This window comes from Psittacula echo (assembly GCF_963264785.1).
Source record: "Psittacula echo genome assembly, chromosome: 24".
NCBI lineage: Eukaryota > Metazoa > Chordata > Aves > Psittaciformes > Psittacidae > Psittacula > Psittacula echo.
In genome coordinates, this window is record NC_137759.1 from 1,781,372 (window position 1) to 1,796,776 (window position 15,405).

The following is a 15,405-nucleotide window of genomic DNA, read 5'->3' on the forward strand; positions in this document are numbered from 1 at the left end:
GGGGATGCAGAGCCCAAAGCTACCACTTGGGTGCAAGAGCTCGGGGGACCCCACAGCTCCCTGGGCTGGAGCTGAACCCAGGGGGCTCCCAGATTCCTTCGCTAATTCCCAGGGCTGGGGGGGTACTTGGGCTGCAGGTATGGACCCCACCAGGATGCCAAGCCCCACGTTTGACACGACATGGGATGCCCCGGGGGGAAGCCCGAGGTGGCTTTTCCCTTCCAGCCACTCCAGCTCCTTGTTTATCTTCCTGGCCAGGAAACCGGGCCTCTCCCAGTATTTTTTTCCATGTCTGGGGCTCGAGACACGCTCCCCCCAGTCAGGAAAACACCACAGCCCGGCATGGGAACACCAAACTCTGCAGCCACCAGGGACAAGGGATGGGGAAGGATGCCAGAGCCACAAAAGGCACCATGGTTTAATGCCAGCATGGAGCCACGGGCTCCTCTGCACTCAACAGAGTGCAGGTCCTCAACACTGGTGGCCCCACAGCTGGCAGCACCGCAGCCAGGGACCCCGCATTGTGCCCATCACTTGCCAACACAGAAGTCCCTGAAGATGACGTCGAGGACGTCCTCGGTGCTCACGTGCCCGGTGATGCTGCCGAGGTGCCGCCGTGCCAGCCGCAGCCTCTCGGCCGCCAGCCCCAGGTCGCTGCGGCGCTCCGGGCCGTACCGCGCCAGCGCCGCGACGCACTGCCGCAGGTGGAGGCTGTGCCGGCTCTGTGTCAGGCTGGGAGAGCCCGAGAGGGGGTCTCCACACCTTGGGGAGGGGGATAAAGGGATTGGAGCGTCCACTGGAGCTGGGTAGGGTGGGAGGGTCCCCCCGCGCCCCCCCTGCACTCACAGCCGTGCCAGCTCCCGCGCCAGCAGCACCAAGAGGCGCTCAAGCCCCTCTCCTGTCTTGCAGGAGAGGAAGGTGATGGGGGGCAGGGGGTGTCCCTGGGCACAGGCAGCACGCAGGGACCCCCCGTTTCCCTTCAGCAGGTCGGCCTTGTTGAGCACCAGGATGCAGGGGGTGGTGGGGGGGGGCTGCAGGGACCCCAGCGCAGCCCCCAGCCCTGCCGGCTCGGTGGGCACTTCCACGGCATCCAGCACAGCCAGCACCAGGTCTGCTTCCTGCAGCCTGAGAGGGGGACACAGACAGCAGGGTAGAGCAAGGGGCCACATCCTGCCCCCTCAGAGCCATCCCCCAGCCCCTGTGGTTGGGTTTGGGGGGTAAGCCCAGCCCGGATGCCCCCATCCTCACCGGTCCCGTGCGCGGCTGACCCCCTCCTGCTCGACAGGGTCGGTGGCATCGCGGAGCCCGGCCGTGTCGCTCAGCACCAGCGGGTAACCGCCAACGTTCAGGGCCACCTCCACCACGTCCCGCGTTGTGCCTGCCACCGGTGACACGATGGCTGCTGGACGCTGGCCTGGGGACGCACACACAACACGATGCAGGGCTCAGGGGATGATACCAGAGAAACCCTCCCCAGGCTCCCCTGGAACGGGGGACCACTGGTGGCTGCTGTCCCCACGGAGGGGGACCCTTGCCCCCTGCGCCCCACTCACACAGCAGGTTGAGCAGGCTGCTCTTGCCCACATTGGGGGGGCCGGCGATGACAGCGCGGACGCCCCCCCGCAGCAGCTCCCCACGGCGCCCATCCTGGAGGTGGGAACCAATCTCCTGCTCCAGCACCCGCACGGTGGCATCCACTGCAGGGAGAGACCAGGAATCACATCGAGAAGAACACGGATGGGGTGCCCCAGCCCCGGCCCGTTCCTCTGCAGCCCCTCACCTTGGGACAAGACCTCTTCCTCCACGTTGTCGTCCTCACTGAAGTCAATGTAGGCTTCAAGGTGGGCGAGAGCCTGCGGAGCAAGGAAGAGGTTGCTCTGTGGGGACAGCCCCGCGCTGTGTCCCCATGGCGGGATGCAGGCGGGTGGATCGGAGCGCGCACCGCAACACCTTTACCTGGGTGAGAGTGTCACTCCAGCGCTGGTAGAGCCGGCCCAGCTCCCCCTCCATCTGCCTCAGCGCCTGCCGCCGCTGCGCCTCGGTCTCGGCCCGGATGAGGTCCCCCAACCCCTCGGCCGCTGTCAGGTCCAGCTTCCCACGCCGGAACGCTCGGCGCGTGAACTCCCCGGGCTCGGCGGGACGCAGCCCGGGCAGGCTCCCTGCCGGCCCCATGGTGAGCCCCGAGCTGGGGGCACCCCCGGGGGGACAGCAGGGAAAGGACGGACGGGGGGAGCCTCACCCAGCGCCCGCAGCACCCCGCTCACCACCGCTGGCCCGCCGTGCACGTGCAGCTCGGCGCAGTCCTCCCCGGTGAAGCTCTGGGGTCCTGCAGAGCTGGGATGCTGCTTGGGTGGGCTCTGGTGCACCCCCTCCCCTCCTGTCCCATGGCATGCTTTGACCTCACAGAGGATTTTGGGGTGGCTCAAGGGAGAACCCCCCCCCAAGTAACCAGCTGTGCTGGAGCTATATAGGATTGGTGCAAAGGGGTCACCAAGACCATCCCCACTGGCATCTGCATTCAGCCCTCTACACGGTGCTGGGGAAGCCAAAAGGGGCTGAGCCCTGACAGTGCTGGGCACCAAGACCCCCACCAGGCACCGAGACCCCTCCACTAAGCACTAAGACCCCTCAGTGCGCAACGAGCCCCCCTCTCCAAGCACCGAGCCGTGATGCCCAGCCCACCTTGGAACCAGACGACGAGGCCGCGGTCGAGGGGCTCCCCGGTGGCGGGGTCGCGGATGCGCCGCAGGGCCAGGACGCGGGGCGGCGGCAGCGCGGGGCGGCCGGTGAGGCTCTGCAGGGCGCCGCGGCTGCCGGGGCCGCTGGTCCGGATCACGGCCACCCCGCACCGGCCGTGCCCGGAGGACAGGGCGAAGATGGTGTCCCCCCACGCCGCGGAGCAGAGGCGCTGCGCACACCTGGGACAGGGCAGGCAGCACGGAGAAGGGGTGCAGGGGTGGGGGTCACCCCATCCACACCCCCTGTATGGGACAGAGGGGGTGCAGGGATACCCAACCACACCATTCACATTCACCCCGGCCCTAGACCCCTCCTTGTGCACCCCACAGACCCACGGGGGCTCTCACCGGACCCTGAGCGCAAACCCTTCCCTCTGCCCCCCCAGAAGCCAGGGGTGCAGGCTGCACCCCACCATGACCGGGGCAGGCAGCAGAATGCAGGGGTGCACCCCCCTCTCTCCTCACAGCTCGTCCTGAAGGTGCAGCCCCCTCCGTGCCCCCCCCTCTGTTTTGGGGTGTGTCCCCCCACAGGCACTGGGGGCACCCCCTCTTTCCCTGTGCACCCCCGCTAGAAGGAGACACCCCCCTGCCCGTGCCCCCCCTTCCCACGCAGTACCGCTACACCGGGGTCCCTGCACCTCTCTTGGAGCCCCCCCACCCCCGAGAGCCCCAACCTGCGCCCCGCCACGCTCAGCGCCCTCCGCAGCGCCATGAGTCCCCACCGCGCTGCCCGCACCCCGCGGTGGCTTCGGCGCCGGCGCCTCGCCCCGCCCATCTGCGTGCGTCGATTGGTCAAAGCGCCAGCAGGGGCGGGCTCTACGCCACATCCCGGTTTTGATTGGTCACAGGGCAGCCATGACACCGCGCCGCCTGAAGCTACGTAGGGGCCATCGCTTCCGCCCGGGCGCGGAGGTCCCTGCCCGTTCCCTCCTGCTCCCGGCCCGTTCCTCCCCGTTCCCTCCCGTTCCTCCCTGTCCCGTGCCCGTTCCCTCCCTTTTCCTCCCGTTCCCTGCCTGTCCCCGCCGGGCTGCAAACCCCGCTCTCTCCCCGCCCTCCCGCCCCGCCCCGGTGCTGCCCTCGAGGGGTACAAACTGTTGGGGTGCAGCGGACCCCCCTCCGGGGGTCCCCGCGGTTATTGCGGTGCTGCTCTGTGGGTGCGGGGCCTGGCGGGAGCCACACACTCGCTACCCCCGGCTGCACCCTCAAACAACCCGCAGCGCCCTGAGGTAGGGATCCCCGTATCCAGAGCAGGGGGGCAGAACCCGCTATGCCCCGTCCCTTCCCTACCCCCTGCTCTGCACCCACTGTGGTCCCTGTCCCCTTTGCCCTCAGGAGCACTTGGGCTCTTTGAGACCCTCCTGTTTCAGGGGTCCTCACGCTGGGCAATCCCCCCCCCCCCCCCCGCCAAGTGGCTGAGCCCCAGCTCCGCACCCAGCCAAGCTCTTCTCTTGGGACCCCCCACGTATCCCTGGATCTCATCCGGCAGCGGGAGCCGGGGCTGACCCTGGGATGTGGGATGTGGGATGTGGGTTCCCACAAACCACCCCCCACCATGTGCACCCGCGGGGGAGCCGCAGCCACCCGCTGCTCCGTGAACCATAGAAATGTTCTCCAAGTGGCATCACATGAGATTCCCACTCCCCATCCTGCTTCCCACCCCTGCCATAGGATGCGGGACCCCATCCCTGTCCTCATCCCATCCTGCTCAGGACACACAGCCTTGGAGGGGGGGGCAGCCAGCCGGTGCACAGGGGTTGGGGTACGAGCAGCCGTGACAATGGGGTTCCCCCTACTCTGGGGGAGTCTTTTCCTGTGGTCCCCCAAATATCGGCTCAGCTTGCAGCGGTTTGGGGGCTGCTGGGGCCGGGGAGGGCTGCGGGCGGCTGCGGTGGCAGGGAGGGACAGCGGGGACGGCCATGCAGACAAAGGCGCTGGAGCAGGGAGGAGCGAACAGCAGCATGGCCGGGATGCTGGCAGGGATGCAGGCAGGGATGCAGGCGGGGATGCAGGCGGGGATGCTGGAATCCCTGGGATCCTGGATGCCTTTCTCCTCTGCTAAATCCTACAGAAACTCCCCAAACCTCCTCCAGATTCCCCCTGCCCTGCGGGTCAGGCATGAGGGATGGGAGCACAGAGCATCAGCAGGGAGCAGGCCCAGCTCTGGGGCTTGGGGGGGGTTTCTTCAGGGGCTTTGGGGCACTCGGGTGCCCACCCAAGCCTCAAGGCTCCAGGGCAGGCCCCAGGAGCCCCCACCCCACCCTGGGGTGCAGAAGCTTTTCCTTGGGCCACCCATCGCTCCCCCCCAGCTCTTAGTGCCTCAGCCCCCTCCTCACCCAACCCCACGAGGGTCCTGGGGGGCTCTTGTGGGGCTTTGGGGTCCACCGAACGGGGATGGGGTCACCCAGAGCCCAGCTAAGACAGGGCCACTGGCCAGGCCTGGCCTGGGAGAGGTGCCAGCCTGTGTCCCCCCCCGCCAGATGCTGGGGGAGGGGACAGCTCCTTGTGGCACCGCTCCTCAGCGCTGGCACCCAGCCCCTGCCCCAAAATAGCAGCGGGTGTGCGGTGCAAGGCTGGGGGACGAGCGGGACCTGGCACAGGGGTACCCGCACCCCAAAGCCCACCCTGCCGGGGGCTCAAAGTGGGGGCTGCGCTGACCCCCAGGACCCGCCGGGTGGGGAGGTCCCCCCCCAGAGTGAGGGGTCCGGGCTGGGGAAGGGAGGGGGGCGCAGAGGAGGGCTCCCGAAATATCAGCGCGCGGCTCCGCTCGGGTTACCCCCCCCCTCGGTTACAGCCCCCCCGCTCCCCCTGGGCGCTCCACGGAGCAGCCTGACCCACAGGAATGGCGGGGGGAGGCCGGGGTCAGGCGGGATGTGGGGCAGTCCCGGGGTGGGGAGGTGGAGATGTGAGGCACTCACGGGTGGGGGATACCGGGGACATGTGTCAGTGCCGGGGGTATGCGAGGACACGCGGCTCCGGGGGGGATGCGCCGTGCCCCTGGGGGTGTCGCCGCTGCCCCGGTCCCGCAGAACCACCCCACGGGGCGCGGCCGGACACGCGTGGCCGGTACGACCGGCGCTGGGGAGCCAGCTGCCAACCAGACAATTAAAGGGGCCGGGAACGCCGCGCTCCGTTCCGCCGCCTTTGTCCCTCCTCCCGCCCGGCCCCGGTGGCGGCGGCGGCGGCGGCGGCAGCGGCTCGGGTGGCACCGGCGGCACCGGCCCCGAGCCCGGAGCCGCGGCGGCCCCATGCACCGGCCCCCGCCGCCGAGTCCCGCACCATGCCCGAGCCGCCGGTGGCAGCGCAGGACGGAGACCGGCCCCGGCGGGCCCCGGCCGGGGAGGAGCGAACGGAACCGGCGGCCCCGACCGGCGTCCTGGGTAAGGTGGCACCGGGCGGGAGCAGCCGCCGGGGCCCGGGCTGCGGCTGCGGGGTGGGGAGCGGGGGGGCAGGTCCCTGCGGCTCGATGCGGATGTCGGCGGGGCTCGGCCGGGATGCGGCTCCCCGGGGACGGGACGGGCCGAGCCCCTGGTGCGGCTCTGAGCAACGCTCCGGGAGGGCTCCGGGGAGCCCGAGAGGATCCATGCTCCTGCGGGGGTCGGGGCTGTGTGTGTCCCCTCCCGCACTGGCCCGTGCCCCCTCGGGATGGGGTCCACGCACAGGTCGGTGTCCTCAGTCAGCTCCCCAGCACCGAGTCCATGCACACCCCGTGTCACACCGAGGCCATGCAGTCCCGCCGGGAAGGCCCATTTGCCCCCCCCCCCGAACAGGCCTTTGCCCTCCCCCAGGCAGCTCCATGCCCTCCAGGACAGATCTGGGCAGTGGGTCCAGGATGAGGGCTTGGTTTTGAGGTGCCCAAGCTGGGGTTGGGATATCCCCCCAGTGTGGCACCAGGGGTAGGTGACACCCCCATGGCCAGGTTGGCGGCCCCATGGCCAGGCAGTGCAGGCAGGGCCGGCTGCCCGCCGTGCTGCCGAGCGGGGCTCCTGCATACGAGAGGATGACCCACTTTGTGTGCCCCCCCGGGACGCGGCATCACCGCTCCCCCCCAAAAACACCTTCCCCGGTGGCCGCGGGCTCCGCTCGGCGGTGGGGCAGCGTCATTCCCAGCACGCTGCAGCTCCTGTGACCTTATCCCGGAGAGCCAAGGTGAGCAGCATGGCCCTGGTGGATGGGGTGGGGGACAGCAGGTCTCGGGGGTTGGCTGGGATGCTGCAGGCCAGCAGTGAACCCCTTGTGCCAGTTTGGATGCCAGGAGGTGGCTGAGGGCCAATGGAGTGAGGAGGACCCCAGGGCTCGGCTCCTGGGGGTTGGGGTTCAGGTGCGATGCTGGGGACCCCTCTGCAGTTCATCCACATCTCTTGTCAGGACCTTGGGCAGGAAAATCCCTCCTGTCTCCCCCCAGCATCACCCTGGTTTGCAGCTGGTGCTCACGCGTGTGCAGCTCCTCCGCTGCCCTGCCCGTGCTGGGGCCTACATAACCCAGGGTGGGTGAATTCAGCACAGCTGAGAGGCCCGGTGAGAGCAGGCAACCATTACCACCAGCACTGCATACCTGCCCTGCACCCCAGCACCCCAGCACACCAGTACCCCAGCACCCCAGTACCCCAGCACCTTGGCACCCTGGCACCCCTGTCCCTGGCACACTGGTACCCCGGTACCCCAGCACCCTGTCACCCCAGCAGCACTGGGCCTGTGGTGCACGCCATGCCCCTGGGAGCAGGATTGGCCCTGCTCTGGGGATGGCTTCCCGCCAGCCTGGCACCATCCCCAGCCTCACCCACGGTGCCAGGACAAGGGAGACCTTTGAGAGCCTGGCGCCGCAGCCCCTTCCTGCTGGTGGCTGGTGATGAGTTTGCCAGGTCTCAGCCCTGGTGCCCGGCAGGGTGTCCAGAGCCCGGGTGCATCCCCAGGGATGAGCTGCGGAAGCAGGTCTGGCAGTTCGTGTTTTTCGGGGCTGGCAGGTCCTGATGTGAGCAGCGTTTCCAGAGCCCCGGGACCTTCCCAGCCCTGGGGCAGCCAGAGAGGCCCCGTCCTGGCTCTGCCACCCTGGCTTAGGAGGGGAAACTGAGGCAGGGAGGTGGCCTGGCTCACAGCCAGCATGGGGCAGGGGCAAATGGGGTCCCACAGGGCTCCCCAGCACCACCAAGGAGCCCCATCCTGCTCTCCCTGCCTGTTCTGGATGCACGCAGTCCCCATCCATCCCAGGAGGTCAAACGGGGACACTGGGCACGGGGACAGTGCGTCCCCACACTGTGCTCACCCCGCAGCATGGAGAGGGGCCGTGTCCCTGCGCCGGCACCCGATGGGGGGTGACAAGGGGACCCTGGGGACTGTCCCCATCCCACCTCTCTGCGGTGATGCGGGGCCTCCCCTGGTTTCCATGGAGACCGGCTGCTTTTCTGCTCTCCCCATTTTTCCTGCCGTTTCCCATCTCCTGGAGCCGGATCTCAGCCCCACCGAGGGGCTGCGGGAGGAGGTGAGCGGCGGGGGTGGCGGAGGGGGGCACCCCATGGCCAGCAGCACCCATGGGTGCCTGGACGTGCTCCCGGCTCCTCCCCAGCAGCTGTCGGGGGCCTTTTTGGGCACTGAGAGCTGCCGGAGGAGAAACCTGAGCCAGGGCCGGCGTCACCAGGAGTGGGACCGTGACCTCTGCCATGAGTGCTGCTGGGAACAGGCACACACGGGGTGTCCCTGCACCCACCCCATGCGCCGGCCGCTGAGTTGGGTGCTCCCAGGGTCCTGGGGGTGCCCCAATGGCTGCTCATCCCCTCCCGCCTTCCCTCCCTCCCGCAGATAAGCTCTTTGGGAAGCGGCTGCTCCAGGCCGGGCGCTACATCATGTCCCACAAGGCCTGGATGAAGACGGTGCCCACAGAGAACTGCGATGTGCTCATGACCTTCCCGGGTAGGGAGATGCTGGAGCTGTTGTGGGTGGCGGCACAGTGGGAATGGGGAGGGAATGGCCGGGATGGGCTGTGCTGGGAGATGTGGCCCGCGCTGACCAGCACCGTGCAGACACCACCGATGACCACACGCTGCTCTGGCTCCTGAACCACATCCGCCTCGGCATCCCCGAGCTCATCGTGCAGGTCCGGCACCACAAGCACACCCGTGTGTACGCCTTCTTCGTCACCGCCACCTACGAGAGGTGGGGTCCTGGCTGCGTCCCCAGCTCCTGCCACGGTCCCCGGGGTATCCCCTGCTGTGTCCCAAGCTCTGTCCCATCTCCCTGCAGTTTGCTGCGTGGGGCCGATGAGATCGGGCTGCGGAAGCCAGTGAAAGCGGAGTTCGGAGGCGGAATGCGGAGCTTCTCCTGCGAGGAGGATTACATCTATGAGAACATCGAGAATGAGCTTTACTTCTTCACCTCTCAGGTGGGATGTGAGGGATGAGGGACATGGGGCCGGGAGGTGGGGATGTAGATGTGGGGATGCAGGGATACAGAGATATGGGGTACAGGGATGTGGGGATGCAGGGATGCAAGAATGTGGGCATGCAGGGAAGTAGGCATGTGGGGATGCAGGGATGCAGGAATGTGGGGATACAGGTATGTAGGCATGTGGGGATGCAGGTATGTAGGCATGTGGGGATATGGGATGCAGGGATACAGGGATGAGTGGATGCCGGGATGCAGGCATGTAGGGATGTGGGGATGCGGGATGCAGGGATACGGGGATGTGGGGATGCAGGGATACAAGGATGTGTGAATGCAGGGATGCAGGCATGTGGGGATGCAGGGCAGGGATGCAGGGCAAAGATGCAGGAATGTGGACAGGGAAGGCAGGTCCTCTTGCCCTCCCCAGGTGAAGCAGGAGATCAGAGACTGATCCAGCCACCCCCCAAACTGGGGAGGAGGTGGGTCCAGGTCTGGGGCACACATGTGGCAAGAGAGGGGTTGGTGGGAGCATGTCCTGGGGCTGAACCCTGCTGCGGTGCTGCAGGAACGGCAAAACATCATCAGGTACTGGCTGGAGAACCTGCGCGCCAAGCAAGGCGAGTCGCTGCACAACATCCACTTCCTTGAGGGGCAGCCCATCAGTGAGTATGGAACTGCCCAGCGCACCCCTGTCACTGCGTGTCCCCATCCCCATGCAGGTCACCCCAAACCTCCCCAATGTTCATCCATGCTGGGGCCATGCAGGGATGCGCACGGGGGGGGTCTGGTCTGTGTCCCCACTGTCCCATCCCTTACGCTGTGCCCTGCGGCGCAGTCCCAGAGCTGGCGGCCCGCGGCGTCATCCAGCAGGTCTTCCCATTGCACGAGCAGAGGATCCTCAAGCGGCTCATGAAGTCCTGGGTACAGGCGGTGTGCGAGGCCCAACCGCTCGGTATGGGGATGAGGGGGTGGTGTGGGGACAATGGGGGGGTCCCAGCTCTGCTCATTGTCCCCTTCATGTCCCCACAGATGAGATCTGTGACTACTTTGGGGTGAAAATCGCCATGTACTTCGCTTGGTTGGGCTTCTACACCTCGGCCATGGTGTACCCTGCAGTGTTTGGGTCCATCCTCTACACCTTCACTGAGAACGACCAGGTGGGAGGGGTCAGGAAATGGGGTGAATCCCTGTTTCTGGGGGTCAGAGGGGCTGTTTTCCTCCTTTCCATCCCTCGTTGCTCCAGCCTTTCCCTATGATGCTTTAACGCTGTAATTCCCAAGCCCACAGTGATGGAGCTGCAGCAGCACCATGTGACTCCCCAGACCGGGGGGGGGATGTTGGGGACAGGAGGGTACAGGCCCTGGTGCAGTGGGTGCTGTGGCTCCTACAGACCAGCCAGGACATCTGCTGCGTGGTCTTTGCCATCTTCAACGTCATCTGGGCCACACTCTTCCTCGAGGAGTGGAAGCGCCGCGGCGCTGAGTTCGCCTACAAATGGGGGACGTTGGACACCCCGGCAGAGTCCATCGAGGAGCCACGGCCTCAGTTCAGGGTAAGCCCCAGCTGTGAGGGGGGGTCCCCATGGCTGGGGGGTTCCTATGGCTGGGGAGGGGTTTCCTATGGATATGGGGTTCCTATGGCTGGGCGGTTCCTACAGCTGGGGGGTTCCTATGGCTGAGAGCATCCCCAGGGTTTGGGTCTGGCTGAGCCCCCCTGATCACAATGAGCCCCTCAGGGAGGTCAGTGCTGGGGTCACGAAGGGCTCCTTCGGGGTGCCCACTGTGGGGAGGGTGACAAGCTCCTGCCTCACCCTTCATTAGGGCATTAAGAGGATCAGCCCTGTGACCAGCGCAGAGGAGTTTTACTACCCGCCATGGAAGCGCCTCCTATTCCAGTGCCTGGTCAGCCTCCCTGTCTGCCTCACCTGCCTCTCCCTCGTCTTCCTCCTCATGCTGGGCTGCTTCCAGCTCCAGGCGAGTCTCACCCCACCATTCCAGGCTGGCAGCACCCCCCAGTGCTGAGCCTCACCCATCCCCATCCCCGTTCCTGCAGGAGTTCGTGCTGAGCATCCAAGAGCTGCCCCGCATCATTCGGTTCCTCCCCAAGATCCTCCTGGCCATCATCGTCACCGCCTGCGATGAGCTCTACAAGAAGATTGCGTACTGGCTGAATGACATGGGTGTGCTGGGGATGGCACCCAGGGGTGCTGTGGGCAAGGCTGGGTGCTGGGACCCCCTCCCCTGAGCCCCCATCCTGAACCCCCTCCTCTGCTTTGCAGAGAACTATCGCCTGCAGAGTGCCTACGAGAAGCATCTCATCATCAAAATCGTCCTGGTGAGGGGGGATGGAGGGGACCAGTGGGGGATGGAGAGGGGATGGAGGGGGACAGAGAGGGATGGAGGGGACCAGAGGGGGTTGCAGGGGACCGGAGGGGGATGGAGGGGACTGGAGGGGGTTGCAGGGGACCGGCGGGTCCCGATGCCCCCCCCGTACTCACAGCCCTTGTCTCCCACAGTTTCAGTTTGTAAATTCGTACCTGAGTCTTTTCTACATCGGTTTCTACCTCAAAGACATGGAGCGGCTGAAGGAGGTGAGGAGGGGCCGCGCCCGGCGGCAGCGCCGCTGCCCGGACCTCCCCGGCACCGCCCGGACCGACGTCCTCGACCCATCCCTGTCACCGTGTCCCCCCCTCCCGGGAGGGGTGTCCCCGCGCGCCCCCGCCGCGGTCCCTGGCTGCTGCTGCCGCTGTGCAGGGTCCCAGCTCCCGCTCCCGCTCACGGTGTCTCTGTCTCTGTCTCTTGTCTTTGTCTGTTCTTCTGTCCCTTCCACAGCTCCTGCTCATCTTCTCTCTGTCCCAAAGCCTCGTGCGTCAGCTCAAAGAGGCTCTCCTCCCCTTCATCCTCCTCCACCTCCACCTCTCTCTCATCTTCTTTAAGGGCCTCCTGGGCTTTTGCTGGAGACTGGGAGTATCCAAAGTAGGAGCAGGGCTTGGGGGGGGAGGTGGGGCGGGCATCCCCTTCCACCTCACCTCGGGACCTCCACACTGCCTTTCGGGAGGGATTCGGGCTCTGCTCCCGTTGGTGGCACAAGCTGAGGTCCCACCATCACTTGTCACAACGGGGCGTGTCACAGGAGGGGAGAGCGGGGCTGGGGTGATGCCACAGGGACACCGCGCACACGGTGATGGGGATGCAGGGACACCGCACCCGCTGTCCTGTCCCAAGGGGGGGTGACGCCGTGTCCCCGTGTCCCCGTGCAGATGCTGGCCACGCTGCTCATCACCCGGCAGTTCCTGCAGAACGTCAGGGAGGTCTCACAGCCCCACTTGTACCGGCGCCTGCGCCGGGGGGACCTCAACCTCCGCAGCCTCCGCCAGCTCGCCCAGGCCCTGCTCTGCCTGCTCGTCCCCCGCCGCCACCCCCCGGCCCCTTCCGACGGCCCCCGGGGCGAGAAGAAGTGTCTGAACGGCGGCTGCGGGGTGCCGGAGGAGGAGGAGGAGGAGGAGGAGCGCCGGGAGTCGGACTCGGAGGAGGAGAGCGCCCTGGACTGCGGGCTCAAGCTCAAGAAGGTGAGCTTCATTGAGAAGGCGGAGCGGCGCGGCACCGAGCCCGGCGGCGCCGAGGACGAGAGCTTCCTGGAGGAGGGCAGCCCCACCATGGTGGAGAAGGGCATGGACCCCGCGTCCGTGTTCGAGCTGTGCGAGGATGAGGATGAGGCCGAAGGTGCCCCTGGCAGCCCCGTCAAGGCAATGGAGCCCGCAGTGGTCCCGCGGGCTGGGCGCAGGAGGAGGGTGGCGGAGAGCCGGGAGGAAGAGGAGGGTGAGGAGGAAGGAACGAAGCGCAACCGTGCATCGTGGATCGACCCGCCAGAGGAGGACTACTCCACGCAGCTGACACAGGCAGAGGTGGAAAGCTGCATGAAGAAGTATGAGGTGAGCAGGGACATGGAGCTGGTGGGATGCAGCATTCACCCCCCTATCCCCATTGCAACGCCTTTCCTCCTCGTCCTCCCCAGGACACCTTCCAGGACTACCAGGAGATGTTCATCCAGTTCGGGTACGTGGTGCTCTTCTCCTCTGCCTTCCCCCTGGCTGCCATGTGCGCGCTGGTGAACAACATCATCGAGATCCGGAGTGATGCCTTCAAGCTGTGCACGGGGCTCCAGCGCCCCTTCGGCCAACGTGTCGAGAGCATAGGGCAGTGGCAGGTGGGATTTGGGGTGACGGGGACCCGGGGGGTCCCACCTCCCTTGGGGGGCTCATTCCTGGCACCGTGGCTCTTGCAGAAGGTGATGGAGGCCATGGGCGTCTTGGCCATCGTGGTCAACTGCTACCTGATTGCTCAGTGTGGGCAGCTCCAGCGCCTCTTCCCCTGGCTCAGCCCTGAGGGAGCCATCATCTCCGTGGTGGTGCTGGAGGTACGGTGCTTGTGTCCATGGCTGTTATTGTAGGGTCTCCCTTTGCGTGACGAGGTGTTGAACCCCCAAGGCTGTTCTTGTGTGGTCTCTCCAGTCCCCCCATCCCTTTTGGGGTGCGTTTCAGGAGAGGGCAGCAGTGCCCGGGGTGGGGATGCTCATCCAGAACCGTGTTGATCCCCCTGCAGCACTTCGCCCTGTTCCTGAAGTACATCATCCAAGTGGCCATCCCCGATATTCCCGCCTGGGTGGCTGAGGAGATGGCCAAGCTGGAATACCAGCGCCGCGAGGCCTTCAAGGTAGGAGCTGCCAGGATGGGACAGGCCCCTCCTCAGGGCTGAGCACGTCCCCGGCGTGTCCTGGTGCTGACAGGGTCCCTGTTGCAGAAGCACGAGCGCCAGGCACAGCACCACTTCCAGCAGCAGCAGCGGCGCAAGCGGGAGGAGGAGGAGCGGCAGCGACACGCTGAGTACCAGGCCCGCAAGGAGCGGGAATCCAGCCGGGATGAGGCCAAGCCTGAGGCCACCGGGCAGGACCCGGCCCACGAGAAGAGCCAGAGCAAAGGGAAAGGCTCTGGGGGCAGCTCGCACGGCAGCTCCGACAAGCCCAAGAGACCCAGCTCCCTCCTGGCCACCAACAACGTGATGAAGCTGAAGCAGATCATCCCTCTGCAGGGCAAGTTCCTCTCTGGGGGGGCTGGGGCCGGCAGCACGGCCACCACCAGGTCCCCCCAGTCCCCTACGGGCAGCGAGAACAAACTCCCTGGCTTCCTCAGCTTCAAGTTCCTGAAGTCCCCCGAGACTAAGCGGGACACGGGGACCGAGAAGGTGCAGTCGCCCACCAAGCCATTCAATCCCGGCAAGCTCTTCAACTTCGGCAAGTCCGAAGGGGCCGGGGGCAATGGCGCCATGGCCACTGCATCCCCTCAGCCCCGGCCCGGCCCCTCCATGGACACGGGTGAGCGGCCAGTGCCCAGCAAGTCCCATCTCAATGGCGTGCCCGAGGAAGGGAGCCGTGAGGAGCCGGAGAACCGGGCAGAGGAGGAGAGCGGGGGCTATAAACTCTAACCGGAGCTGTGGGGGAGCAGGGATGAGTGGGAATGAGCGCTCCCTTCTCCAGGCAGCCGTTGCCATCGCCACCCTCTCGCCTCCCCTCGCCATCCCCTGACATCAGGAGCTGGCCCCTCGCTCTGCACCGTTCCCCTGTGCCACATCCCCTTGTGTCCCTCCAGCCCCCCCACTGGGACCCGCTGCATCCTGCACCAGGGACACCCAGCAATGCGCCGTCAGTGTAAGCAGTATCTGGCCGTGGCTTTGGATTCGGAGCATCCCAACAGGTTTCCCTCCTGTGCCCCACCAGAGATGTCCCAGTCTGGCTCTGTGCCGTGAGCCTGGATGCGAGCCTGAGGAGAATCACAGGGAGATGCTGTGGTCCAGCCTGAGGAGACAAGGAGAACTCAGTGCTGCCGGATCCACCAGGATCAGCTCGCCAGGCTCAGCACCATATCTCTGATGGCAGAGGGATGAGACCACGGCAGAGAGAGGAGCCCGATTCACCCGTGCCTGCAGCTCCTGCCATACAGCTCCTCCATCCTGCTCCTCGCAGCCTCCACGTGGATTCCTTCCCAGCACCGGACATTGGCCTGCCCGAAGCCCGGCCGGGAGGGAGGGGGGCGAGCGCCAGCACCCGGATTCTCATGCATGGGCAGCATTTCTTGCACTAAAACCCAAATCAACCCCAACGCAAGCGACTCTGCTCTGCTTCATGGGACGGCAGAGCCCGGCCGGGTGCGGGCAGCAGCCTCAGCAACTGCAACGCGAGGCGGGACCGGCCCTTTCCCGCTCCGCTTTCCCACTTCCTGGAATGATCTCGCAATAAG

At 66.5% G+C, this 15,405-nt stretch overlaps 2 protein-coding genes across 2 annotated transcripts; one reads left to right on the forward strand and one right to left on the reverse strand.

Moving 5' to 3' along the window:
* Window positions 1–530: 530 nt before the first annotated feature.
* On the reverse strand, window positions 531–3,493 carry GTPBP3 (GTP binding protein 3, mitochondrial; the record flags this gene model as incomplete). The annotated part of the gene is made up of 9 exons (XM_080634067.1): window positions 3,413–3,493; window positions 2,683–2,918; window positions 2,240–2,326; window positions 1,957–2,159; window positions 1,781–1,853; window positions 1,554–1,697; window positions 1,249–1,414; window positions 847–1,125; window positions 531–762 (listed from the first exon to the last, which is right to left on the reverse strand). Exons 1-9 carry the CDS (start codon window positions 3,448–3,450, stop codon window positions 531–533), a joined length of 1,458 nt encoding a protein of 485 aa, XP_080490193.1. The 5' UTR covers window positions 3,451–3,493.
* A 2,522-nt stretch (window positions 3,494–6,015) lies between these two features.
* On the forward strand, window positions 6,016–14,593 carry ANO8 (anoctamin 8; the record flags this gene model as incomplete). Its single annotated transcript, XM_080634081.1, has 18 exons — window positions 6,016–6,115; window positions 8,532–8,642; window positions 8,753–8,885; window positions 8,973–9,111; window positions 9,679–9,775; window positions 9,949–10,065; window positions 10,143–10,270; window positions 10,504–10,665; window positions 10,934–11,086; window positions 11,166–11,292; window positions 11,392–11,447; window positions 11,629–11,703; window positions 11,945–12,088; window positions 12,373–13,044; window positions 13,128–13,319; window positions 13,398–13,529; window positions 13,715–13,825; window positions 13,913–14,593. 18 exons carry the CDS (start codon window positions 6,016–6,018, stop codon window positions 14,591–14,593), a joined length of 3,330 nt encoding a protein of 1,109 aa, XP_080490207.1.
* Window positions 14,594–15,405: the final 812 nt, after the last annotated feature.